General features: G+C 47.9%; 1 protein-coding gene across 3 annotated transcripts; it reads right to left on the bottom strand.

The window, feature by feature from the left end:
• Positions 1-4,226: 4,226 nt before the first annotated feature.
• Positions 4,227-16,812, bottom strand: GEMIN6 (gem nuclear organelle associated protein 6). Of its 3 annotated transcripts, none has more exons than XM_038748424.1 (3): positions 16,745-16,812; positions 9,443-9,579; positions 4,227-4,953 (listed from the first exon to the last, which is right to left on the bottom strand). In XM_038748424.1, the coding sequence occupies exons 2-3, from the start codon at positions 9,568-9,570 to the stop codon at positions 4,578-4,580; spliced, it is 504 nt and encodes a 167-aa protein (XP_038604352.1). In that variant the 5' UTR covers positions 9,571-9,579; positions 16,745-16,812; the 3' UTR covers positions 4,227-4,577. The 3 variants fall into 3 exon arrangements, with proteins under 3 accessions (XP_038604352.1, XP_038604338.1, XP_038604345.1); XM_038748410.1 differs by lacking the exon at positions 16,745-16,812 and adding an exon at positions 16,645-16,736; XM_038748417.1 differs by lacking the exon at positions 16,745-16,812 and adding an exon at positions 15,308-15,390.
• Between the last annotated feature and the right edge of the window lie 9,480 nt (positions 16,813-26,292).

The following is a 26,292-nucleotide window of genomic DNA, read 5'->3' as shown; positions in this document are numbered from 1 at the left end:
TGTGGGACAGGGACCGTGTCCATCCCGATTTGACCAGTATCCACCCCAGCGCTTAGTAGAGTGCCTGACACATAGTAAGCACTTAACAAATACCGTAATTAGTAGTAGTATTACAGTGAATGGAGAGTCAGGGAGAAGACAAAATGATAATAAGTTCCATTTGAGTACAAATTCCCATTAGAGTGCCATCATGTATGTATTTTTAAACTGTTACTTCCTCCTGAATGTAATTTATTTTAGCGTCTCTCTTCCCAGATTGTAAGATTTAGGATTGTATCTACTGACTTTATGTTACTTTCCCAATCATCAATCGTATTTATTGAGCGCTTACTGTGTGCAGAGCACTGTACTAAGCGCTTGGGAAGTACAAGTTGGCAACATATAGAGACAGTCCCTATCCAACAGTGGGCTCACAGTCTAAAAGACTTTCCCAAGTGTTTAGTTCACTAGGCGCTTGGGAAGTACAAGTTCACAACATATAGAGACAGTCCCTACCCAACAGTGGGCTCACAGTCTAAAAGACTTTCCCAACTGTTTAGTTCAGTGCTTACTGTGCCCGATACTCAATTTTCACTAAATTAAGCCCCACCCCCAACCATAAACTGAAGCAAAATTCCACTTTGTATAAAGTTCAAGCTTTTACCTTCGGACTCGCTGGTAAATTCCAACATTGTTTCAGATTAATTTCTTAATTCTTCTAGCACAGAAGCCTGTTTTGTTTCAGTACTCTTTATAATGTGAACAATGAGAAGGAATAAAGTTACCTCAGTGACCTCATCTGTAAAATGGGGATGAAGACTGTGAACCCCCTGTGGGACAACCTGATCACCTTGTATCTCCCCCAATGCTTAGAACAGTGATTTACACTTAGTAAACGCTTAACAAATGCCATCATCATCATCATATGCTTTAAAAAAACCCCCACAAACTTGTGATTTAACATTACAAAGCCCTAAGTTTTTGGTCAACAAAAATGAGGCTGATATCTAGATGGCCTTCCCAAACTGAGCCCCCTCCTTCCTCTCACTCTCCTCCCCCTCCCCTTCCCCCTGCCCTATCTCCTCCCCCTCCCCACAGCACCTGTATATATGATCATACATATTTATTACTCTATTTATTTTACTTGTACATATTTAACTATTCTATTTATTTTATTTTGTTAATATGTTTGGTTTTGTTGCCTGTCTCCCCCTTCTAGCCTGTGAGCCCGCTGTCGGGCAGGGTCCGTCTCTAGATGTTGCCAACTTGGACTTCCCAAGCGCTGAGTACGGTGCTCTGCACACAGTAAGCGCTCAATAAATACGATGGGGATTAAATCCTAGGCCTTCCTAGTTAGACTGTGAGCCCCACGTGGCACAGGGACTGTGTTCAACCTGATTATCGTGTATAGACCCCAGTGCTTTCTACAGTGCTTGGCACCTAGCAGTTAGCAAGAACCACCCCCCAAAAAAGCAGCCTGCGCTCCGGCGGAGTAAAGTCGCTGCGCTGACACCTCTTCACGTCTCCTGACGGTTCCAAATTTGATGGTTTATCACCCGGCTTCCCCCACCAGCTCTGCCCTCCAACGTAATAATAATAATAATAAATAATAATGGCATTTATTAAGCGCTTACTATGTGCAGAGCACTGTTCTAAGCGCTGGGGAGGATACAGGGTGATCAGGCTGTCCCACGGGGGGCTCACAGTCTTCATCCCCATTTTACAGATGAGGCCACTGAGGCCCAGAGAAGTGAAGTGACTGGCCCAAAGTCACCCAGCTGACAATTGGCGGAGCCGAGATTTGAACCCATGACCTCTGACTCCAAAGCCCGGGCTCTTTCCACTGAGCCAGGCTGCTTCTCTTAAGTACACCAAGAGGAAGGCAACTCATTTTGGGCGAGGGGCTTCAGAGACCCTCACCCCAACCTCCCTCCCAAGGCCTTTTCAATCCTATGCTCGTCTCCCCCGGGGGAGTCCCAGAGAAGACTGGCAGAACTCGGGGCGGCTTTTAAACCCTCTTGACGGTCCCGCTTGCGGGAATATCAGGGACCCCAAGACTTCCTTCCCATCGGACTTCGCTCCCCTCACCTCGGGAAGGGGCTGAATTTGGGATGGGGCTAGGGGGCAACGGACGGGAAGCCCCCGCGGCCTAGAATGGCGGCCTGTTACTTCATTCATTCATTCAATCAATTTGTTCTTTGGTTGTTTACCACTGTAATTCCTTTTTTTCGTGATTCTTCAGTGTTGTTTGTTATAACTGGGAGGTCTACAACAATAGGAGGGGAAACAAATGAAGGGTTCATGGAAAGCAGCATATGTTTGTACCTATTTATTACTCTACTTATTTATTTTACTTGTACATATCTATTCTATTTATTTTATTTTGTTAGTATGTTTGGTTTTGTTCTCTGTCTCCCCCTTTTAGACTGTGAGCCCACTGTTGGGTAGGGACTGTATATGTTGCCAACTTGGACTTCCCAAGCGCTTAGTACAGTGCTCTGCACACAGCACTCAATAAATACGACTGATTGATTGATAAAGCATGTGCCTGGGTAGGGACCGTCTCTATATGTTGCCGATTTGTACTTCCCAAGCGCTTAGTACAGTGCTCTGCACAAAGTAAGCGCTCAATAAATACGATTGAATGAATAAATGAATTCAGTCGTATTATTACTCTATTTTACTTGTACATATCTATTCCATTCATTTTATTTTGTTAATATGTTTGGTTTTGTTGTCTGTCTCCCCCTTTTAGATTTATTGAGCACTTACTGTGTGCAGAGCACTGGACTAGGCGCTTGGGAAGTCAAAGTCAGCAACATATAGAGATGGTCCCTTCCCAACAGCGGGCTCACTGTCTAGAAGGAGGAGACGGTCAACAAAACAAAACATGTGGACAGGTGAGAGAAGTGAAGTGGCTTGCCCAAAGTCACACAGCTGGCGGAGGCAGAATGAATAATAATAATAATGATGGGATCTGTTAAGCGCTTACTATGTGCAAAGCACTGTTCTAAGCCCTGGGGTGGATACAAGGTGATCAGGTTGTCCTACGGGGGTTCACGGTCTTCTTCCCCATTTTGCAGATGAGGGAACTGAGGTCCAGAGAATAATAATAATGATGATGGCACTTATTAAGCACTTACTATGTGCAAGGCACTGTTCTAAGCGCTGGGAGGGTTACAAGGTGATCAGGTTGTCCCACGTGGGGCTCACAGTCTTAATCCCCGTTTTCCAGATGAGGGAACTGAGGCCCAGGGCAGTGAAGTGACTCGCCCAAAGTCACCCAGCTGACAGTTGGCGGAGCCAGGATTTGAACCCATGACCTCTGACTCCAAAGCCCGGGCTCTTCCCACTGAGCCACGGAACTGAGGCCCAGAGTCACACAGCATTCATTCGATCATATTTATTGAGCGCTTACTGTGTTCAGAGCACTGTACTAAGCGCTTGGGAAGTACGAGTTGGCAACATATAGAGACGATCCCAGGTTCCATCGTCTTCCTGCTCCCTCCTCCGAGGGAGGAGGGCTTCTCTGGGAGAGGCGTGGGGCAGGAACATCCGTTCCCATCTCCCGATGTGCTCCGGGCCTTTGGAGCCGACCAGAGCACTTGTGACCCGCAGGAAACCAAAACCGCATCTGACTCGGCCAAAGACATCACTCGTTCATTCGTATTTATTGAGCGCTTACTGCGTGCAGGGCACTGGACTAAGCGCTTGGGAAGTCCAAGTTGGCCACATCTAGAGACGGCCCCTGCCCAACATCGAAAGCGTTGACCTAAAATAACAGTCGAAGCTAAGCATCCCTGTTCTAGAGAGAAGCGGGGGGGCAAAATGAACAGATGCTAGTATTCCCGCGGCCTCGGCTGTGTTGGGATGGAATCAATCAATCCATCGTATTTATTGAGCGCTTCCTGTGTGCAGAGCACTGTACTAAAAGCGCTTGGGAAGTCCAAGTCGGCGACATCTAGAGACGGTCCCGACCCAACGGCGGGCTCACAGTCTAAAAGGGATGGGACCTGTATATATGTTTGTACGTGTTTATTACTCTATTTTACTTGTACACGTCTATCGTATTTATTTTATTCCGTGAATACGTTTGGTTTCGTTCTCCATCTCCCCCTTCTAGACGGCGAGCCCGCCGTTGGGGAGGGGCCGTCTCCGGACGTTGCCGACTCGGGCCTTCCCAAGCGCTCAGCCTGGCGCTGCGCCCACGGTAAGCGCTCCCTGAATCCGATGGACCGACCGGGATGCGATTCCTCCCCAGGGGCCGTGCCCGGTAAATCCAATCGTCATCGTCAATCGTATCTACCGAGCGCTTCCTGTGTGCGGAGCGCCGTGCCAAGCGCTTGGGAAGTACAGATTGGCGACGCACGGAGACGGTCCCTACCCGACGGCGGGCTCCCGGTCTAAAAGATGCAGAAAGATTAAAAGATACGATCGATCGATGGATCGATCCCACCCCAGGAGCCGTGCCCGCTCCTCCGACGGAGCCGGGAGGGGAGCGGACGCCCCAGCCGGGGGACCCCGGCCGGCGGGGGGTTGGTTTTCCGCGGAGGGGACCCGGGATCCGCGAGGAGGAAAACCGGGACGGGGCGGGCAGGCTAGGGCCCGGCCGGCACGTGGCCCGCGAGGAGGCCCTGCACCCTGGCCAGGACGATCTCGTTGGAGCCGCTGCAGTCCTCCGGGCCGTAGGGCGGGTGGACGGTCAGCAGGCCGGCCACGCGCAGGCTCCCCCGCGGGTCCCCTTCTTCGGAGACGGGAATGCCGTTCTCCTCCAGCCACGTCTTCAGGCGGCTCTTGCGCCTGTCCAGGTCCCCGGGGCTGTAGGCCGGACTCCCCTTGGGCGCGAAGAGCGCCAGCAGCCGCTCCCGCGTGGCCTCGTCCCCTTCCCGCAGGACTTCCACCGCCCGCACCGCGTGGCCCGTGACCCCGGTCACCGACGCCCGGCCGTCAGCGAGGAAGTTCACGAGGACGACGCTGTCGGGAGGAGGAGGAGGAGGGAGGCAGAAGGCAGGGCGGACCCCGGGTGAGGGCGGGGGGGTTTGTGAAACCGGGGCCCCCCGACCCCCATCGACACGCCCCGGGCCGCGACCCAATCCGACCCTGCCGCGGCTGGAAAAGTTGGGGGGCTCCTGGTGGTGCCCTACGCCGTAAACGCGTCTCCAGACCGTCAGCTCGCTGTGGGCAGGGCATGGGCCTGCTTATTGTTTGAACTGTAATTAATAATGGCGTTTATGAAGCGCTTACTACGTGCAGAGCGCTGGTCGAAGCGCTGGGGAGGTTACCAGGTGATCGGGCGGGCAGGGAATTGTTCGAATTGTAGTTAATGATGGCATTTGTTAAGCGCTTACTATGTGCAGAGCGCTGGGGAGGTTACCAGGTGATCGGGTGGGCAGGGAATGGGCCTGTTTATTGTTTGTATTGTAATTAATAATGGCATTTATTAAGCGCTTACTATGTGCGGAGCGCTGGTCGAAACGCTGGGGAGGTTACTAGGTGATCGGGTGGGCAGGGAATTGTTTGAATTGTAATTAATAATGGCATTTATTAAGCACTTACTATATACAGAGCGCTGGTCGAAGCGCCGGGGAGGTTACCAGGTGATCAGGGAATGGGCCTGTTTATTGTTTGTGCTGTAATTAATAATGGCATTTATTAAGCGCTTACTACGTGCACAGCGCTGGTCGAAGCGCCGGGGAGGTTACCAGGTGATCGGGCGGGCAGGGAACGGGCCTGTTTATTGTTTGAATTGTAATTAATGATGGCATTTATTAAGCGCTTACTACGTGCAGAGCGCTGGTCGAAGCGCCGGGGAGGTTACCAGGTGATCGGGTGGGCAGGGCATGGGCCTGTTTATTGTTTGAATTGTAATTAATAATGGCATTTATTAAGCGCTTACTATGTGCAGAGCGCTGGTCGAAACGCTGGGGAGGTTACTAGGTGATCGGGTGGGCAGGGAATTGTTTGAATTGTAATTAATAATGGCATTTATTAAGCACTTACTATGTGCAGAGCGCTGGTCGAAGCGCTGGGGAGGTTACCAGGTGATCGGATGGGCAGGGCATGGGCCTGTTTATTGTGTGAATTGTAATTAATGATGGCAATTGTTAAGCGCTTACTATGTGCAGAGCGCTCGTTGAAGCGCTGGGGAGGTTACCAGGTGATCAGGCGGTCCCACTGGGGGCTCACAGGCTTCCTCCCCATTTGACAGATGAGGGAACTGAGGCCCAGAGAAGTGAAGCGACTTGCCCAAAGTCACACAGCTGACAAGTGGCAGAGCCGGGATTTGAACCCATAATAATAATAATGTTGGTATTTAAGCGCTTACTATGTGCAAAGCACTGATCGTAAGCGCTGGGGAAGTTACCAGGTGATCAGGTTGTCCCACGGGGGGCTCCCAGGCTTCATCCCTATTTGACAGATGAGGGAACTGAGGCCCAGAGAAATGAAGCGACTTGCCCGAAGTCACACAGCTGACAATTGGCAGAGCCGGGATTTGAACCCATAATAATAATAATGTTGGTATTTAAGCGCTTACTATGTGCAAAGCACTGATCGAAGCGCTGGGCAGGTTACCAGGTGATCAGGCGGTCCCACCGGGGGCTCACAGGCTTCCTCCCCATTTTCCAGATGAGGGAACTGAGGCCCAGAGAAGTGAAGCGACTTGCCCAAAGTCACACAGCTGACAAGTGGCAGAGCTGGGATTTGAACCCATAATAATAATAATGTTGGTATTTAAGCGCTTACTATGTGCAAAGCACTGGTCGAAGTGCTGGGGAAGTTACCAGGTGATCAGGTTGTCCCACGGGGGGCTCACAGCCTTCATCCCCATTTGACAGATGAGGGAACTGAGGCCCAGAGAAGTGAAGCGACTTGCCCAAAGTCACACAGCTGACAAGTGGCAGAGCTGGGATTTGAACCCCTAATAATAATAATAATAATGTTGGTATTTGTTAAGCGCTTACTATGTGCAAAGCACTGTTCTAAGCGCTGGGGAGGTTACAAGGTGATCAGGTTGCCCCACGGGGGGCTCACAGTCTTCATCCCCATTTTACAGATTCATTCATTCAATCGTATTTACTGAGCGCTTACCGTGTGCAGAGCACTGGACTAAGCGCTTGGGAAGTACAAGTACAGATGAGGTAACTGAGGCACGGAGAAGTGAAGTGACTTGCCCAAAGTCACCCAGCTGACAATTGGCGGAGCGGGGATTTGAACCCCTGACCTCGGACTCCAGAGCCCGGGCTCTTTCCACTGAGCCACGCGGCTTCTCTTACTCTCCCCAGCGACACGCGCTCAATCAATACGACTGAATTGGCGCAGAGCTCCACCACGTGTCTGCTGTGTGACCCTGGGCAGGCCCCCTCACGTCTCTGGGCCTCGGTTCCCTCGTCTGGAAAATGGAAAAGGGGATGAGGTGGTCCCACGGGGGGCTCCCGGTCTTCATCCCCATTTGACAGGTGAGGGAACTGAGGCCCGGAGAAGTGAAGCGACTTGCCCAAGGTCACCCGGCTGACAGCCGGCGGAGCCGGGATTCGAACCCGTGGCCTCTGACTCCCGAGCCCGGGCTCTTTCCACTGAGCCGCGCTGCAGGGGGTTGTCGAGAAGGGACTTAATACAGCCACACTACAAATATATAACTAACAAATGTACTTCCCAAGCACTTAGTACAGTGCTCTGCCTTCATTCAGTCGTATCTATTGAGCGCTTACTGTGTGCAGAGCACTGGACTAAGCGCTTGGGAAGTCCAAGTCGGCAGCATAGAGAGACGGTTCCCACCCAACAGCGGGCTCACGGCCTAGAAGCGCTTACTCTGCACACAGTAAGCGCTCAATAAATACGACTGAATGAATGAATGAATCCAGAAGGGCAGTTTCCAGATCCGGCCGGGCCCAGGAACATCCAGAGAAGCGGCGTGGCTCAGTGGAAAGAGCCCGGGCTTTGGAGTCTGAGGTCACGGGTTCAAATCCCGGCTCCGCCACTTGTCAGCTGGGTGACTTCGGGCGAGTCACTTCACTTCTCTGGGCCTCAGTTCCCTCATCTGGAAAACGGGGATGAAGACCGTGAGCCCCACGTGGGGCAACCTGATCACCTTGTAACCTCCCCAGTGCTTAGAACAGTGCTTTGCACAAAGTAAATGCTTAATAAATGCCATCATTATTATCAATCAATACGATCAAATGAATGAATGCTGTGCTATGAGTCCCACAGTGTAAGTAGGAGGGGAAAAACTGGGATCGAATCCCCATTTTGCAGATGAAGGAACTGAGGACCAGGGAAGTTAAGTGACCTCTGAAGACTGTGAGCGCCCCGCGGGACACCCTGATCACCTTGTATCCTCCCCAGCGCTTAGAACAGGGCTTGGCACGTAGTAAGCGCTTAATAAATGCCATCATCATTATTATTATTATTACTGTTATTAATAATAATAAGTACGATTGAATGAATGAATGCTGTGCTATGAGTCCCACAGTGTAAGTAGGAGGGGGAAAAATGGGATCGAATCGCCATTTCATTCATTCAATCATATTTATTGAGCACTTACTGTGTGCAGAGCACTGTACTAAGCGCTCGGGAAGTACAAGTTGGCAACATATAAAGGAACTGAAGCCCAGGGAAGTTGAGTGACCTCTGAAGACTGTGAGCCTCCCATGGGACAACCTGATCACCTTGTATCCTCCCCAGTGCTTAGAAGAGTGCTTGGCACATAGTAAGCGCTTAATAAATGCCATCATCATCATTATTATTATTATTATTAATAATAAATACGATTGAATGAATCAATGCTGTGCTATAAGTCCCACAGTGTAAGTAGGAGGGGAAAAAACGGGATCGAATAGCCATTTCATTCATTCAATCGTATTTATTGAGCGCTTACTGTGTGCAGAGCACTGTACTACGCGCTCGGGAAGTATACACTGGTAACATATGAAGGAACTGAGGCCCAGGGAAGTTAAAAGTGACCTCTGAAGACTGTGTACCTCCCATGGGACAACCTGATCACCTTGTAACCTCCCCAGCACTTAGAACAGCGCTTGGCACATAGTAAGCGCTGTAACAAATGCCATCGTTATTATTCCAGTGCTTGGCGCATCGGAAGCGCTTAATAAATACCATCGTTATTGTTATTATTATTATTAAGGTAAGTGGCAGAGCCGGGAATTGAGCCCAGGCCCTCTGACCTCCCGGGAAACAGAGAAGCAGCGTGGCTCAGTGGAAAGAGCCCGGGCTTTGGAGTCCGAGGTCAGGGGTTCGAATCCCGGCTCCGCCACAAGTCTGCTGGGTGACCTCGGGCAAGTCACTTCGCTTCTCTGGGCCTCAGTTCCCCCGTCTGTCAAAATGGGGATTAAGACTGTGAGCCCCCCGTGGGACAACCTGATCACCTTGTAACCTCCCCAGCGCTTAGAGCAGTGCTTGGCACACAGTAAGCGCTTCACAAATGCCATCCTAAACGGCGTCTACTCACTTGGCAGAAACGGGGTCTGTGGTTAAGACCCATCCTTGAAACTCGTTCTTCTCGCTGGCTGTGACTTTGACTTCTTTGTTCACGAACGCCTGCCACTCCAAGGGGCTCTTTCTCATCCACTCGCTCATCGTCGGGACCTAAACAGAGCCATTTCCGTTTAATTCATTCGTTCGCTCCTGTTTATCCTTCGGTCCTATTTATTGAGCGCTGACTGTGTGCAGGGCACCGTACTAAGCGCTTGGGAAGTCCAAGTCGGCAACGTATAGAGACGGTCCCTGCCCGACAGCGGGCTCACGGTCTAGAAACCGACGGTTCCCGTCACCCCAGGGCTGCCCGGCTCAGATGGTGACAAACGCAAATAGTTCTCTGTCTCCCCCTTCTAATAATCATCATCATCATCAATCGTATTTATTGAGCGCTTACTATGTGCAGAGCACTGTACTAAGCGCTTGGGAAGTACAAGTTGGCAACGTATAGAGACAGTCCCTACCCAACAGTGGGCTCACAGTCTAGAAGGGGGAGACAGAGAACAAAACCAAACATACTAACAAAATAAAATAAATAGGATAGACATGTACAAGTAAAATAGAGTAATAAATATGTACAAATAATCTTGGTATTTGTTAAGCGCTTACTATGTGCCAAGCACTGTTCTAAGCGCTGGGGAGGATACAAGGTGATCAGGTTGTCCCACTTGGGGCTCACAGCCTTCATCCCCATTTTCCACAGGAGGGAACTGAGGCCCGGAGAAGTGAAGTGACTTGCCCAAAGTCACACGGCTGGCAAGGGGCGGAGCCGGGATTTGAACCCAGGACCTCCGACTCCAAAGCCCGGGCTCTTTCCAGGGTTCTAGCCACTAAGCCAGGCTGGGATTGCCTTCCCACAGTCGTGGCAGCATTTCCTAATGGTAACGCCGTGTGCGGAACGCCGTACTTTGTCCTGGGAAAACCCTGGAAGGCTCTTCCTTCTGGGCTGTAAGCTCTTTGCGGGCAAGCCGCGAGCCTGTTATATCGTTGGGCTATAATAAGAATAATGATGATGGTATTTGTTAAGCGCTTACTATAATAATAATAATGAAGACGGTATTTGTTAAGCACTTACTATGTGCAAAAGCGCTGTTCTAAGCGCTGGGGAGGTTACGAGGTGATCAGGTCGCCCCACGGGGGGCTCACAGTCTTCATCCCCATTTTGCAGATGAGGTGACTGAGGCCCAGAGAAGCGAAGTGACTTGCCCGAAGTCACCCAGCTGACGGTTGGCGGAGCCGGGATTTGAACCCATGACCTCTGACTCCAAAGCCCGGGCTCTTTTGCTGCTTCGCTAATGTCAAGCACTGTTCTAAGCACTGGACTCTCTCAAGGGCTGCATGCAGTGCTCTGCACACAATAAGCACTGGATAAACGAGAAGCAGCGTGGCTCCGTGGAAAGAGCCCGGGCTTGGGAGTCAGAGGTCATGGGTTCGAATTCCGGCTCTGCCACTTGCCAGCTGGGTGACTTTGGGCAAGTCACTTAACTTCTCTGAGCCTCAGTGACCTCATCTGTAAAATGGGGATGAAGACTGTGAGCGCCCCGTGGGACAACCTGATCACCTTGTATCCTCCCCCCAGTGCTTAGAACAGTGCTTCGTACATAGTAAGCGCTTAACAAATACCGTTATTATTATTATTATTAAGCGGTGTGGCTCAGTGAGAAGCAGCGTGGCTCAGTGGGAAGAGCAAGGGCTTGGGAGTCGGAGGTCATGGGTTCGAATCCTGACTCCACCACTTGTCCGCTGAGTGACTCTGGGCAAATCATTTAACTTCTCTGTGCCTCAGTGCCCTCATCTGTAAAATGGGGATTAAGACTGTGTGCCCCCCATGGGACAACCTCATCACCTTGTACCCCCCCCCAGTGCTTAGAACAGTGCTTGGCACATAGTAAGCGCTTAACAAATACTGTTATTATTATTATTATTAAGCGGTGCGGCTCAGTGAGAAGCAGCGTGGCTCAGTGGAAAGAGCAAGGGCTTGGGAGTTGGAGGTCATGGGTTCGAATCCTAGCTCCACCACTTGTCTGCTGAGTGATTCTGGGCAAGTCACTTCACTTCTCTGTGCCTCAGCTCCCTCATCTGTAAAATGGGGGTTAAGACTGAGCCCCCGGTGGGCCAACCTGATCACCCTGTATCCCCCCCCAGCGCTTAGAACAGTGCTTGGCACATAGTAAGCGCTTAACAAATACCGTCATTATTATTATTATTAAGCAGCGTGGCTCAGTGGAAAGAGCAAGGGCTTCGGAGTCAGAGGTCATGGGTTCTAATCCTGGCTCCGCAACTTGTCTGCTGACTCTGGGCAAATCATTTAACTTCTCTGGGCCTCAGTTCCCTCATCTGTCAAATGGGGATGAAGACTGGGAGCCCCCCGTGGGACAACCTGATCACCTTGTACCCCCCCCCCCACAGCGCTTAGAACAGTGCTTGGCACATAGTAAGTGCTTAACAAATGCCATTATTATTATTATTAAATACGACTGATTGAAAGCAGGGCTTTGGTTTTTCTACCAAAGCGCTTTCCTCCCCACCCTCTTCCCCTCCCCATCGGCCCGACTCCCTCCCTCTGCTCTTCCCCCTTCCCCGCCCCACAGCGCTTGTGTATATTTATACCTATTTATCACTCTATTTATTATATTAATGATGTGTATCTATCTATAATTATTATAGATCATCATCATCATATTTATTGAGCGCTGACTGTGTGCAGAGCACTGTACTAAGCACCTGGGAAGTCCAAGTTGGCAACACATAGAGACGGTCCCTACCCAACAGCGGGCTCACAGTCTAAAAATAGATCTATTTATTATAGATCTAGTTATCTATTTTGATGGTATTGATGCCTGTCGACTTGTTTTGCTCTGTTGTCAGTTCCCTCTCTGTGCCTCAGTGACCTCATCTGTAAAATGGGGGTGAAGCCTGTGAGCCCCCCGTGGGACAACCTGATCACCTTATAGCTTCCCAGCGCTTAGAACAGTGCTTGGCACATAGTAAGCGCTTAATAAATGCCATTATAAAAATGGGGGTGAAGCCTGTGAGCCCCCCGTGGGACAACGGGATCACCTTATAACTTCCCAGCGCTTAGAACAGTGCTTGGCACATAGTAAGCGCTTAATAAATGCCATTATAAAAATGGGGGTGAAGCCTGTGAGCCCCCCGTGGGACAACCTGATCACCTTGTAACCTCCCCAGCGCTTAGAACAGTGCTTGGCACATAGTAAGCGCTTAACAAATGCCATTATTATTATTGTTATTGTTATTTTTATTGTCTCTCTGCCCCCCTTCTAGACTGTGAGCCCGTTGTCGGGTAGGGACCGTCTCTCTGTGTTGCCAACTTGGACTTCCCAAACGCTTGGTACAGTGCTCTGCACACAGTAAGCGCTCAATAAATACGATGGAATGAATAGTAAGCGCTTAATAAATGCCGTTATAAAAATGGGGATGAAGCCTGTGAGCCCCCCGTGGGACAACCTGATCACCTTGTATCCCCCCAGTGCTTAGAACAGGGCTTGGCACACAGTAAGCGCTTAACAAATGCCATTATTATTATTGTTATTATTATTTTTATTGTCTGTCTGCCCCCCTTCTAGACTGTGAGCCCGCTGTTGGGTAGGGACCGTCTCTAGATGTTGCCAACTTGGACTTCCTAAGCGCTTAGTACAGTGCTCTGCACACAGTAAGCGCTCAATACGATTGAATGAATGACCGTCTCTATATGTTGCCAACTTGGGCTTCCCAAGCGCTTAGTACAGTGCTCTGCACAGTCAGCGCCCAATAAATACGATTGAATGAAAGAATGAACGAACTTGTACTTCCCAAGCGCTTAGTACAGTGCTCTGCACACAGTAATAGCTCAATACGATTGAATGAATGAATGACCGTCTCTATATGTTGCCAAATTGGACTTCCCAAGCGCTTAGTACAGTGCTCTGCACACAGTCAGCGCTCAATACGATTGAATGAATGAACTTGTACTTCCCAAGCGCTTAGTACAGTGCTCTGAACACAGGAAGCGCTCAATACGATTGAATGAATGAATGACCGTCTCTATATGTTGCCAACTTGGACTTCCCAAGCGCTTAGTCCAGTGCTCTGCACAATCAGCGCTCAATAAATACGATTGAATGAATGAATGAACTTGCACTTCCCAAGCGCTTAGTACAGTGCTCTGCACACAGTAAGCGATCAATACGATTGAATGAATGAATGACCGTCTCTATATGTTGCCGACTTGGACTTCCTAAGCGCTTAGTACAGTGCTCTGCACACAGTCAGCACTCAATACAATTGAATGAATAAATGAACTTGGACTTCCCAAGCGCTTAGTCCAGTGCTCTGCACACAGTAATAGCGCTCAATACGATTGAATTAATGAATGACCGTCTCTATATGTTGCCAACTTGGACTTCCCAAGCGCTTAGTACAGTGCTCTGCACACAGTCAGTGCTCAATAAATACGATTGAATGAATGAATGAACTTGCACTTCCCAAGCGCTTAGTACAGTGCTCTGCACACATTCAGTGCTCAATAAATACGATTGAATTAATGAATGAACGAACTTGTACTTCCCAAGCGCTTAGTACAGTGCTCTGCACACAGTAATAGCGCTCAATACGATTGAATGAATGAATGACCGTCTCTATATGTTGCCAACTTGGACTTCCCAAGCGCTTAGTACAGTGCTCTGTACACAGTCAGCACTCAATACGATTGAATGAATGAACTTGCACTTCCCAAGCGCTTAGTCCAGTGCTCTGCACACAGTAATAGCGCTCAATACGATTGAATGAATGAATGACCGTCTCTATATGTTGCCAACTTGGACTTCCCAAGCGCTTAGTGCAATGCTCTGCACACAGTAAGCCCTCAATACGATTGAATTGTAGGCCCTGCTACAATTCACAGTACAATTCACAGTAGGCCCTGCTGAGAGCTCACCTCCTCCAGGAGGCCTTCCCAGACTGAGCCCCTTCTTTCCTCTCCCCCTCGTCCCCCTCTCCATCCCCCCGTCTTACCTCCTTCCCTTCCCCACAGCACCTGTATATATGGATATATGGTTGTACATATTTATTACTCTATTTATTTATTTATTTATTTTACTTGTACATTTCTATCCTACTTATTTTATTTTGTTGGTATGTTTGGTTCTGTTCTCTGTCTCCCCCTTTTAGACTGTGAGCCCACTGTTGGGTAGGGACTGTCTCTATGTGTTGCCAATTTGTACTTCCCAAGCGCTTAGTACAGTGCTCTGCACATAGTAAGCGCTCAATAAATACGATTGATTGATTGATTGATTGATTGATTGAATGAATGAATGACCGTCTCTATATGTTGCCAACTTGGACTTCCCAAGCGCTTAGTACAGTGCTCTGCACAGTCAGCGCTCAATAAATACGATTGAATGAACTTGTACTTCCCAAGCGCTTAGTCCAGTGCTCCGCACACAGTAGGCGCTCAATACGATTGAATGAATGAATGACCGTCTCTATATGTTGCCAACTTGGACTTCCCAAGCGCTTAGTCCAGTGCTCTGCACACAGTCAGCGCCCAATAAATACGATTGAATGAATGAATGAACGAACTTGTTCTTCCCAAGCGCTTAGCACAGTGCTCTGCACACAGTAGGCGCCCAATACGATTGAATGAATGAATGGGGACTGTCTCTGTGGCCTAGCTGGACTTCCCAAGCGCTTAGCACAGTGCTGCGCACACAGTAAGCGCTCAATAAAGACGAATGAATGAATGAACCCCCCCTTCTCCCCTGACCCGGGGGGGGGGAGGGGCCTGGGATTTAGCAGACACGTGAGGCCCAGAGGGGTAAACTGAGGCAGGGCAGGTTACCTGCCTCCTTCAGGACCCGCGCTCTGCGAAAAAGCGACACACACACACACACACACACACAGCAGCCGGTGCCGACTTGTCCTTCCCCAGCGCTTAGCGCAGTGCTCGGCACATGGTAGGCGCTCAGTACATACGATTGAATGAATGAATGAATCAAGGCACACAGCCAACCTTCCACGCGCATGCGCGCGCACGCCTCCCGCCAACACGCGTATACCCGCCCTCCCAGCAAACGCATGCGCACACTCACCCCCGCGCATACCGGCCCGCCCCACAAGCGCATGCGCACACCCACCCTCCCAACAGAGCGTATGCGCGCATCCACCCCCTCCCCCGCGCGTACCCGCCCAGCCATCAAGCGCGTGCGCGCACACCCACCTCCGCCGCGCATACCCGCCCTCCCAAAAAGCGCATGCGTGCACGCACCCCCAACACGCGCATGCCTACCCTCCCATCAAGCGCATACGCGCACCCACCCCCAGCATGCGCATGCCCACCCTCCCAACAGAGCGTATGCGCGCATCCACCCCCTCCCCCGCGCGTACCCGCCCAGCCATCAAGCGCGTGCGCGCACACCCACCTCCGCCGCGCATACCCGCCCTCCCAAAAAGCGCATGCGTGCACGCACCCCCAACACGCGCATGCCTACCCTCCCATCAAGCGCATACGCGCACCCACCCCCAGCATGCGCATGCCCACCCTCCCAACGAGCGCATGCACCCCACGTGCATACACACCCGCCCAACAAGCGCATGCGCACACACACCCCCGCGCACTCCCAAAGAGCGCATGCGCGTCCCCCCGTGTAACCGCACCCACCCTCCCCCCACGCGCATACCCTCCCTCCCAACGAGCGCATGCGCACATCCCCCACATTCACCCCCCCCAACAAGCGCATGCGCATACCCACCCTTACAGCAACCCCCCCGCCGCATATTCACCCTCCCACCAAGCGCATGCGCACCCCACACACACTCACCCCTCAACAAGCGCCTGCGCGCATCCACCCCCCAACACGAGCATACCCACCCTCCCAACAAGCGCATGCGCACATCCCTCCCGCTCATACCCTCCCAACAAGCGCATGCGCACACCCACGCCCCAACACGTGCAATCCCACCCTCCCAACACCCCCCGCCGCATAGTCACTCGCCCAGCAAGCGCATGCGCACACACCTCCGGCGCATACGCACCCTCCCAACACGCGCAAACCCACCCTCCCACCAAGCGCATGCGCACACCCACCATACTCACCCGCCCCCAACAAGCTCATGCGTGCACGCACCCCGAACACGCGCATACCCCCCCTGCGCCCGCGCATGCGCGCGCCCACGCACGTGTCCGGCCTTTCCCGTCTCGGTTCCTCCGAGGCCTCCCCTGCCGGCGCCCCTCGGATGGAAAGGTCCCGAAAGGTCCGGCCCTGGGCCCAGGACCCACCTAAGCGGCCCGAAGCGAGGCCTGCGGGTCCGGGGGGGGGAGGGGGCCTAGCCAACCCGGAAGCGGCGGGCGGAGGGGCGCTCCCGGCAGGCCTTGCGGCGGCAGGGGACTCCCGACAGGCCTTGCGCCGTGCGTCACTTCCGGCCTCTCCCCCGGGCCCAACGCGAGGCCGTCGGCGCCATCTTGGCAGTGGGGGTGGGGCAGGGAGGGGAGGGGAGGGGGACAATAATTACAGTCAGAACGGTATTTGTGAAGCGCTTACTATGTGCACAGCACTGTTCTAAGCGCTGGGGAGGATACAAGGCGATCAGGTTGCCCCACGGGGGCCTCACAGTCTTCATCCCCATTTTACAGATGAGGGAACTGAGGCACAGAATAATACTAATAATAATAAGGATGGTATTTGTTAAGCGCTTACTACATGTAAAGTACTGTTCTAAGCGCTGGGGAGGTTACAAGGTGATCAGGTTGTCCCACGGGGGGCTCACAGTCTTCATCCCCATTTTCCAGATGAGGTAACTGAGGCCCAGAGAAGTTAAGTGACTTGCCCAGAGTCACACAGCTGACAGTTGGCAGAGTTGGGATTTGAACCCATGACCTCTGACTCCAAAGCCCTTACTATGTACCAAGTACTGTTCTAAGCGTTGGGGAGATTACAAGGCGATCAGATTGTCCCATGTTGGGGCTCACAGTCTTCATCTCCATTTTCCAGATGAGGGAACTGAGGCCCAGAGAAGGGAAGCAACTTGCCCAGAGTCACACAGCTGATAGTTGGCAGAATCGGGATTTGAACCCATGATCCCCGATTCCAAAGCCCTTACTACGTACAAAGCACTGTTCTAAGCGTTGGGGAAGTTACAAGGAGATCAGATTGTCGCACGGGGGGCTCACAGTCTTCATCCCCATTTTCCAGATGAGGGAACTGAGGCCCAGAGAAGTGAAGCGACTTGCCCAGAGTCACCCAGCTGACAGCTGGCAGAGCTGGAATTTGAACCCATGACCTCTGACTCCAAAGCCCTTACCATGTTCCAAGCGCTGGGGGGGAAATACAAGGTCATCAGGTGTCCCTTCTAGACTGCGAGCCTGTTGTTGGGTAGGGACCGTCTCTCTATGTTCGTTCATTCAATTCATTCCATCCTATTTATTGAGCGCTTACTGTGTGCAGAGCACTGTACTAAGCGCTTGGGAAGTACAAGTTGGCAACCTATAGAAACGGTCCCTACCCAACAGCGGACTCACAGTCTAGAAGAACAGTGCTTTGCACACAGTAAGTGCTTAATAAATGCCATCATTCATTCAATCGCATTTATTGAGCGCTTAGTGTATGCAGAGCACTGTACTAAGCGCATGGGAAGGACAAGTTGGCTACAGAGACAGTCCCTACCCAACAGTGGGCTCACAGTCTAGAAGGGGGTTGTCCTTCCCAAGCGCTTAGTCCAGTGCTCTGCATGCAGTAAGCGCTCAATAAATCATCATCATCATCAATCGTATTTACTGAGCGCTTACTGCGTGCAGAGCACTGGACTAAGCGCTTGGGAAGTCCAAGTTGGCAACATATAGAGACGGTCCCTACCCAACAGTGGGCTCACAGTCTAGAAGGATATGTAATATGGATAAATAGGATAAATATGACTGACTGACTGACTGAATGTTGCCTATTTGATGATGATGATGGCATTTACTAAGTGCTTACTATGTGCAAAGCACTGTTCTAAGCGCTGGGGGGGTACAGGGTGATCAGGTTGTCCCACGTGGGGCTCACAGTCTTAGTCCCCATTTTACAGATGAGGGAACTGAGGCCCAGAGAAGTGAAGCGACTTGCCCAAGGTCACCCAGCAGACGGATGGCGGAGCCGGAATTAGAACCCGTGACCTCTGACTCCCAAGCCCGGGCTCTTTCCACTGAGCCACGCTGTTTCTACCATAATTATCATCCAGTGCTTGGCACACAGTAGGCGCTTAACAAATCCCAGCATCATCATTCCTCGGTAAATGGCGGGTGGGGTCAAGACTGTGAGCTCCAGGTGGGGCTAATCCAATCTGACTAGTTTGTGTCTCCCTCAGTGCTCAGGCCGGTGCTTGGCACATAGTAAGCGCTTAACAATATATATATATATATATATATATATAATATTATATATATATATTTTTATATATTATATTATATTATAATAATATATATTATTATATATTTTATATGATATTATTATATAATATAATATAATATATAATTATATAATATTGTATATATCATATAATAATATCATATAAAAATATATACTAATATATTATTATAATATAATATATATAATATTATATATTTATATATTATATTATAATAATATATTATTATATATTTTATATGATATTATTATATAATATAATATAATATATAAATATATAATATTATATATATCATATGATAATATCATATAAAAGTATATACTAATATATATAATTATAATATATATTATAATATAATATATTATTATATTTTATATGATATTATTATATGCTATATAATATTATATATTTATATATTATATTATATTATAATAATATATATAATCATATATTATTATATGATATTATTGTATGATATATATATAAATATTATATATTTATATATTATATTATATTATATTATGTATATTTATATATTATATTATATTATAATGTAATTGATTAATAATTATAATTATATTTTAATAGTTATAGTATGATTATATTGTATATTATATAATATATATAATATATAATTGTATATTGTTATATGATATTGTTGTATGATATATATAAAAATATTATATATATTTATATATTATATTATATTATATTATATTATGTATACTTATATATTATATTATATTATAATAATATAATTAATTAATAATTATTATGTTTAATAATTATAATATAATTATATTATATATTATATATTGTTATATTATTAATATAATTGATATAATTAATTATATGTAATATAGTATAATATAATTAGTATAATTAATTATATATAATTAATTATATATGATTATAATTAATAATATATTATTATACTATCATATGATATGTATATAATATTATATATATTTATATATTACATTATATTATATTGTATTATATATTTATACATCATATTATATTATAATAATATAATTAATCAATAATAATTATTATAGTTTAATAATTATAATATCATTATATTACATATCATATTATATTATAATAATATATAATTATATGTTATTACATTATATTATTATATGATATATATAATATTATATATTTATATATTATGTTATATTATATTATATATATTTATATATTATATTATAATAATGTATATGATTATATATTATTATGTGATATTATTATATGATATTATTATATATTATATATGATATGTATTTATATATATTGGTATTTGTTAAGCATTCATATTCATTCAAACGTATTTATTGAGCGCTTACTGTGCGCAGAGCACTGTACTAAGCGCTTGGGAAGTACAAGTTTGGACGGTCCCTACCCAACAGCGGGGCTCACACTCAAGAAGGGGAGACAGACCACAAAACAAAACGTTTAAACCAAATAAATAAAAAACAAATAGAATATGTACAAGTGAAATAGAGTAATAAATATGTACAAACATATATACAAGTAAAATAAATAAATGAATGGAGTAATGAATATGTGCTTACTATGTGCCAAGCAGTGTTCTAAGCCCTGGGTAGATACAAGGTGATCAGGTTGTCCCCCGTGGGGCTCACAGTCTTCATCCCCATTTTCCAGATGAGGGAACTGAGGCCCAGAGAAGCAAAGTGACTCACCCAAAGTCACCCAGCTGACAAGTGGCAGAGGCGGGATTAGAATCCACGACCTCCGACTCCAAAGCTCGGACTCTTTCCACTGAGCCACGCTACTTCCCAAGCGCTCAGTACAGTGCTCTGCACACAGTAAGCGCTCAATAAATACAGTTGAATGAATGAATGAATCAGGTTTCCAGACTGAACCCCCTTTTTCCTCTCCTCCTCCCATCCCATTCCCCCCACTGTCCTACTCCCCTCCCCACTGCACTTATCTATTTCCACATATTTATTACTCTATTTTATTTGTACATATTTATTATTCTATTTTATTAATCAATCAATCAATCAATCGTATTTATTGAGCGCTTACTATGATGTGCAGAGCACTGTACTAAGCGCTTGGGAAGTACAAATTGGCATCACATAGAGACAGTCCCTACCCAACAGTGGGCTCACAGTCTAAAAGGGGGAGACAGAGAACAGAACCAAACATACTAACAAAATAAAATTAATAATATGTATGTAACAGTGTGGCTCAGTGGAAAGAGCCCGGGCTTGGGAGTCAGAGGTCATGAGTTCCAATCCCGTCTCTGCCACTTGTCAGCTGTGTGACTTTGGGCAAGTCGCTTTTTTGTGCCTCAGTTCCCTCAAGTGAGCCCACTGTTGGGTAGGGACTGTCTCTATATGTTGCCGACTTGTACTTCCCAAGCGCTTAGTACAGTGCTCTGCACACAGTAAGCACTCAATACGATTGATTGATTGATTGATTCTAGCCTGTGAGCCCGTTGTTGGGTAGGGACCGTCTCTATATGTTGCCGACTTGTACTTCCCAAGCGCTTAGTACAGTGCTCTGCACACAGTAAGCGCTCAATAAATACGATTGATTGATTGATTGATTCTAGCCTGTGAGCTCGTTGTTGGGCAGGGACCGCCTCTATATGTTGCCGACTTGGACTTCCCAAGCGCTTAGTACAGTGCTCTGCACACAGTAAGCGCTCAAATACAATAGAATGGATGAATCTGTAAAATGGGGATGAAGAGTGTGAGCCCCATGTGGGACAACCTGATTACCTTGTATCCCCCCCCCAACTTAGAACAGTGCTTCGCACATAGTAAGTACTTAACAAATGCCATCATTATTATTATTATATAACTATAATTCTATTTCTTCTGATGGTATTGATGCCTGTCTACTTGTTCTGTTTTGTTGTCTGTCACCCCCTCCTAGACTGTGAGGCCGCTGGTGGGTAGGGACCGTCTCTATATGTTGCCAACTTGGACTTCCCAAGCGCTTAGTACAGTGCTCTGCACACAGTAAGCACTCAATAAATACAGTTGAATGAATGAATGAATAAGGTTGTCCCACGTGGAGCTCACACTTTTAATCCCCATTTTGCACATGAGGGAACTGAGGCACAGGAAAGTGAAGTGACTTGCCCAAGGTCACACAGCAGACAAGTGGCGGAGCCAGGATTAGAACCCACAACCTCCTACTCCCAAGCCCGGGCTGTTGCCACTAAGCCACGCTGCTTCTCACTAAGCCTATGCTGTTGGGTAGGGACCGTCTCTATACGTTGCCAACTTGTACTTCCCAAGCGCTTAGTACAGTGCTCTGCACACAGTAAGCGCTCAATAAATACGACTGAATGAATGAAGTAGAAGCCGAGGAGGAAAGTAATAATAATAATAACAATAATACTGGTATTTGTTAAGCTCTTACCATGTGCCAAGCACTGTTCTAAGCGCTGGAGTAGATACAAGGTAATCTGGTTTCTAGCCTGTGAGCCCACTGTTGGGTAGGGACCGTCTCTCTATGTTGCCAACTTGTCCTTCCCAAGCGCTTAGTACAGTGCCCTGCACGCAGTAAGCGCTCAATAAATACGATTGAATGAATGAGTGAATGAATGGTTGTCCCACGTGGAGCTCACAGTCTTCATCCCCATTTTACAGATGAGGGAACTGAGGCACAGAGAAGTTAAGCAGCTTGCCCAACGTCACACAGCAGACACACGGCAGAGCCGGGATTCGAACCCACGACCTCTGACTCCCAAGCCTGGGCTCTTTCCACTGAGCCACGCTGCTTCTCACTGAGCCATGTAACAATAATAACAATAATGGTATTTATTAAGCACTTCCTCTGGGCCAGGCACTGCACATTTATTATTACCAAGTGCCGTCGAGGCGTTTCTGATTCACAGCGACTCCATGGATATATTTTCTGCAGAAAGTCCTGGCCTCTGCCATCATCCTTCTAGACTGTGAGCCCGCTGTTGGGTAGGGACCGTTCCTATATGTTACCGACTTGTGCTTCCCAAGCGCTTAGTACAGTGCTCTGCACACAGTAAGCGCTCAATAAATACGATTGAATGAATGATTGAATCTAGCTTTACTTCTCTTTATTCTGATGACTTGACACGTGTCCACATGCTTTGTTTTGTTGTCTGTCTCCCCCTTCTAGACCGTGAGCCCGTTGTTGGGTAGGGACCATCTCTAGATGTTGCCGACTTGTCCTTCCCAAGCGCTTAGTCCAGTGCTCTGCACACGGTAAGCGCTCAATAAATACGATTGAATGAATGAATGACTCTCTCCCCTGCCGCTGCTGCCCAGCACGGGTGAGTTTTGACCTGTAGCAGATCGCCTTCCGCTCGCTAGCCGCTGGTCAAGCTGGAAGTGGAACAGGTAAGCCTCTGCTGGACTCTCCCTCTCATAATAATAATAATAACAATAATAATAATAATAATAATGGCATTTGTTAAGCGCTTACTATGTGCCAAGCACTGTTCTAAGCACTGGGGGGATACAAGGTGATCAGGTTGTCCCATGTGGGGCTCACAGGTGAGTTTCCAGTACTCTCCACCATCATCATCAATCGTGTTTATTGAGCGCTTACTATGTGCAGAGCACTGTACTAAGCGCTTGGGAAGTACAAATTTGGCAACATACAGAGACGGTCCCTACCCAACAGCGGGCTCACAGTCTAAAAGACTCTCCAGGTGCGACCCTGAGAGGTGACTGTGTCTGTACCTTGTTATATTGCATTCTCCCAAGTGCATTCCCTGCCGCTCAGTGAGCTCCAAGTGGTCTATACATAAATAAATAAATGCTTTGCCCTCAATAATAATAATAATGACGGTATTTGTTAAGCGCTTACTATGTGCCAAGCCCTGTTCTAAGCACTGGGGGGGATACAAGGTGATCAGGTTGTCCCACGTGGGGCTCACGGTCTTCATCCCCATTTTACAGACGAGGCCCAGGCAAGTGAAGCGACTTGCCCCAAGTCACCCAGCTGACAAGCGGCGGAGCCGGGATTGGAACCCATGACCTCCGACTCCGAAGCCCGGGCTCTTTCCGCCGGGCCACGCCGCTTCTCATCATCATCATCATCCTCAATCGTATTTATTGAGCGCTTACTATGTGCAGAGCACTGGACTAAGCGCTTGGGAAGTCCAAGTTGGCAACATATAGAGACAGTCCCTACCCAACAGTGGGCTCACAGTCTAAAATATTTCTATCCTACTTATTTTATTTCTATCCTACTTATTTTATTTTGTTGGTATGTTTGGTTCTGTTCTCTGTCTCCCCCTTTTAGACTGTGAGCCCACTGTTGGGTAGGGACTGTCTCTATGTGATGCCAATTTGTACTTCCCAAGCGCTTAGTACAGTGCTCTGCACATAGTAAGCGCTCAATAAATACGATTGATTGATTGATTGATTGATTAAAAGGGGGAGACAGAGAACAAAACCAAACATACTGACAAAATATAATAAATAGAATAGATACGTACAAGTAAAATAAATAAAGAGTAATAAACATGCACAAACATATATACATATATATGGTTACAAATGGTTAGAGCCTGGATCTGGGAGTTGGAAGGAGTGCTTAGAACAGTGCTTGGCACATAGTAAGCGCTTAATAAATGCCATCATTATTATTATATTATTATCCGGGTTCTAATCCAGATCCTTCGTTCTGACAACCCGACACCCGTCCGCGTGTTCTGTCGTCCGTCTCCCCCTTCTAGACCGTGAGCCCGTTGTTGGGCAGGGACCGTCTCTAGATGTTGCCGGCTTGGACTTCCCTCTTCTCACTTCTCCAGAGGTGACTCTGTACGAAGCACCTCTCCGGCGGCCGAGGTCACCGGAGCTGCGACTGGAAGTGAAAATGCCACGTCGGTGAGTAGAAACCGGCAGGAGCCGCGCTCCAGACTGTTAGCTCAGCGTGGGCAGGGAACGGGTCTATTTAGTGTTGCACCGCACTCTCCCCCAGTGCCTTTTAGTACCTTGCTTTAAACATGGCGAGCGCTCAAAAAATACAATCGAATGAGATGAGCGAATGAGCCTTTTCCCTGAAGACGACAGCCCGACAGGGTGACTTTGGGAAGCACGGGAAGCGGCGTGGCGCGGTGGAAAGAGCCCGGGCTTTGGAGTCGGAGGTCGTGGCTTCCAATCCCGGCTCCGCCACTTGTCAGCTGTGAGACGTTGGGGCAAGTCGCTTCACTTCTCTGGGCCTCAGTTCCCTCATCTGGAAAATGGGGATGAAGACTGGGAGCCCCTCGTGGGACAACCTGATTACCCTGTACCTACCCCAGCGCTTAGAACAGTGCTTTGCACATAGTAAGCGCTTAACAAATACCAACATTATTATTATTATTATTCCCTTCAAGGCCCTGCTGAGAGCTCACCTCCTCCAGGAGGCCTTCCCAGACTGAGCCCCTTCCTTCCTCTCCCCCTTGTCCCCCTCTCCATCCCCCCATCTTACCTCCCTCCCTTCCCCACAGCACCTGTATATATGTATATATGTTTGTACATATTTTTTTACTCTATTTATTTACTTTATTTGTACATATCTATTCTATTTATTTTATTTTGTTAGTATGTTTGGTTTTGTTCTCTGTCTCCCCCTTCTAGACTGTGAGCCCACTGTTGGGTAGGGACTGTCTCTATATGTTGCCAATTTGTACCTCCCAAGCGCTTAGTACAGTGCTCTGCACACAGTAAGCGCTCAATAAATACGATTGATGATGATGATTAGACTGAGGATTAGACTTCTAGACTGTGAGCGCACTGTTGGGTAGGGACCGTCTCTATATGTTGCCAACTTGGACTTCCCAAGCGTTTAGTACAGTGCTCTGCACACGGCAAGCGCTCAAAAAATACAATCGAATGAAATGAATGAATGAGCCTTTTCACTGAAGACGACAGCCCGATTAGACTGAGGACTAGACTTCTAGACTGTGAGCCCACTGTTGGGTAGGGACCGTCTCTACATGTTGCTAACTTGGACTTCCCAAGCGCTTAGTACAGTGCTCTGCACCCAGTAAGCGCTCAATAAATATGAATGATTGATTGACTGGACTGACCTACTATCTAGAGGAACCCATTCCACCCGTTTTTTCAACCTGTCACCAAATCCTGTCCCATTCTATTCTATTCTATTCTATTAGAGAAGCAGTGTGGCTCAGCGGAAAGAGCCCGGGCTTTGGAGTCAGAGGTCGTGGGTTCGAATCCCGGCTCCGCCACATGTCTGCTGTGTGACCTTGGGCAAGTCACTTCACTTCTCTGAGCCTCAGTTCCCTCATCTGTAAAATGGGGATGAAGACTGTGAGCCCCACGCGGGACAACCTGATCACTTTGTATCCCCCCAAGCGCTTAGAACAGTGCTTTGCACATAGTAAGCGCTTAACAAATGCCAACATTATTATTATTGTTCTATCTTCACAACACCGCTAAAATCTGC

The sequence above is a fragment of the Tachyglossus aculeatus genome, chromosome 1 (assembly GCF_015852505.1).
Source record: "Tachyglossus aculeatus isolate mTacAcu1 chromosome 1, mTacAcu1.pri, whole genome shotgun sequence".
NCBI classification, from domain to species: domain Eukaryota; kingdom Metazoa; phylum Chordata; class Mammalia; order Monotremata; family Tachyglossidae; genus Tachyglossus; species Tachyglossus aculeatus.
The sequence above is the reverse complement of the archived record's forward strand: the minus strand, read 5'-3'. Positions and strand labels throughout refer to the sequence as shown.

What these genes read in the sequence shown, in the direction of transcription:
- GEMIN6 (XM_038748424.1), bottom strand. Translation starts at nt 9,570, where the DNA reads ATGAGCGAGTGGATGAGAAAGAGCCCCTTGGAGTGGCAGGCGTTCGTG. An exon ending in ACAGACCCCGTTTCTGCCAA is followed by an intron (nt 4,954 to 9,442) that starts GTGAGTAGACGC and finishes TCCTCCCGACAG; the next exon opens with CGTCGTCCTCGTGAACTTCC.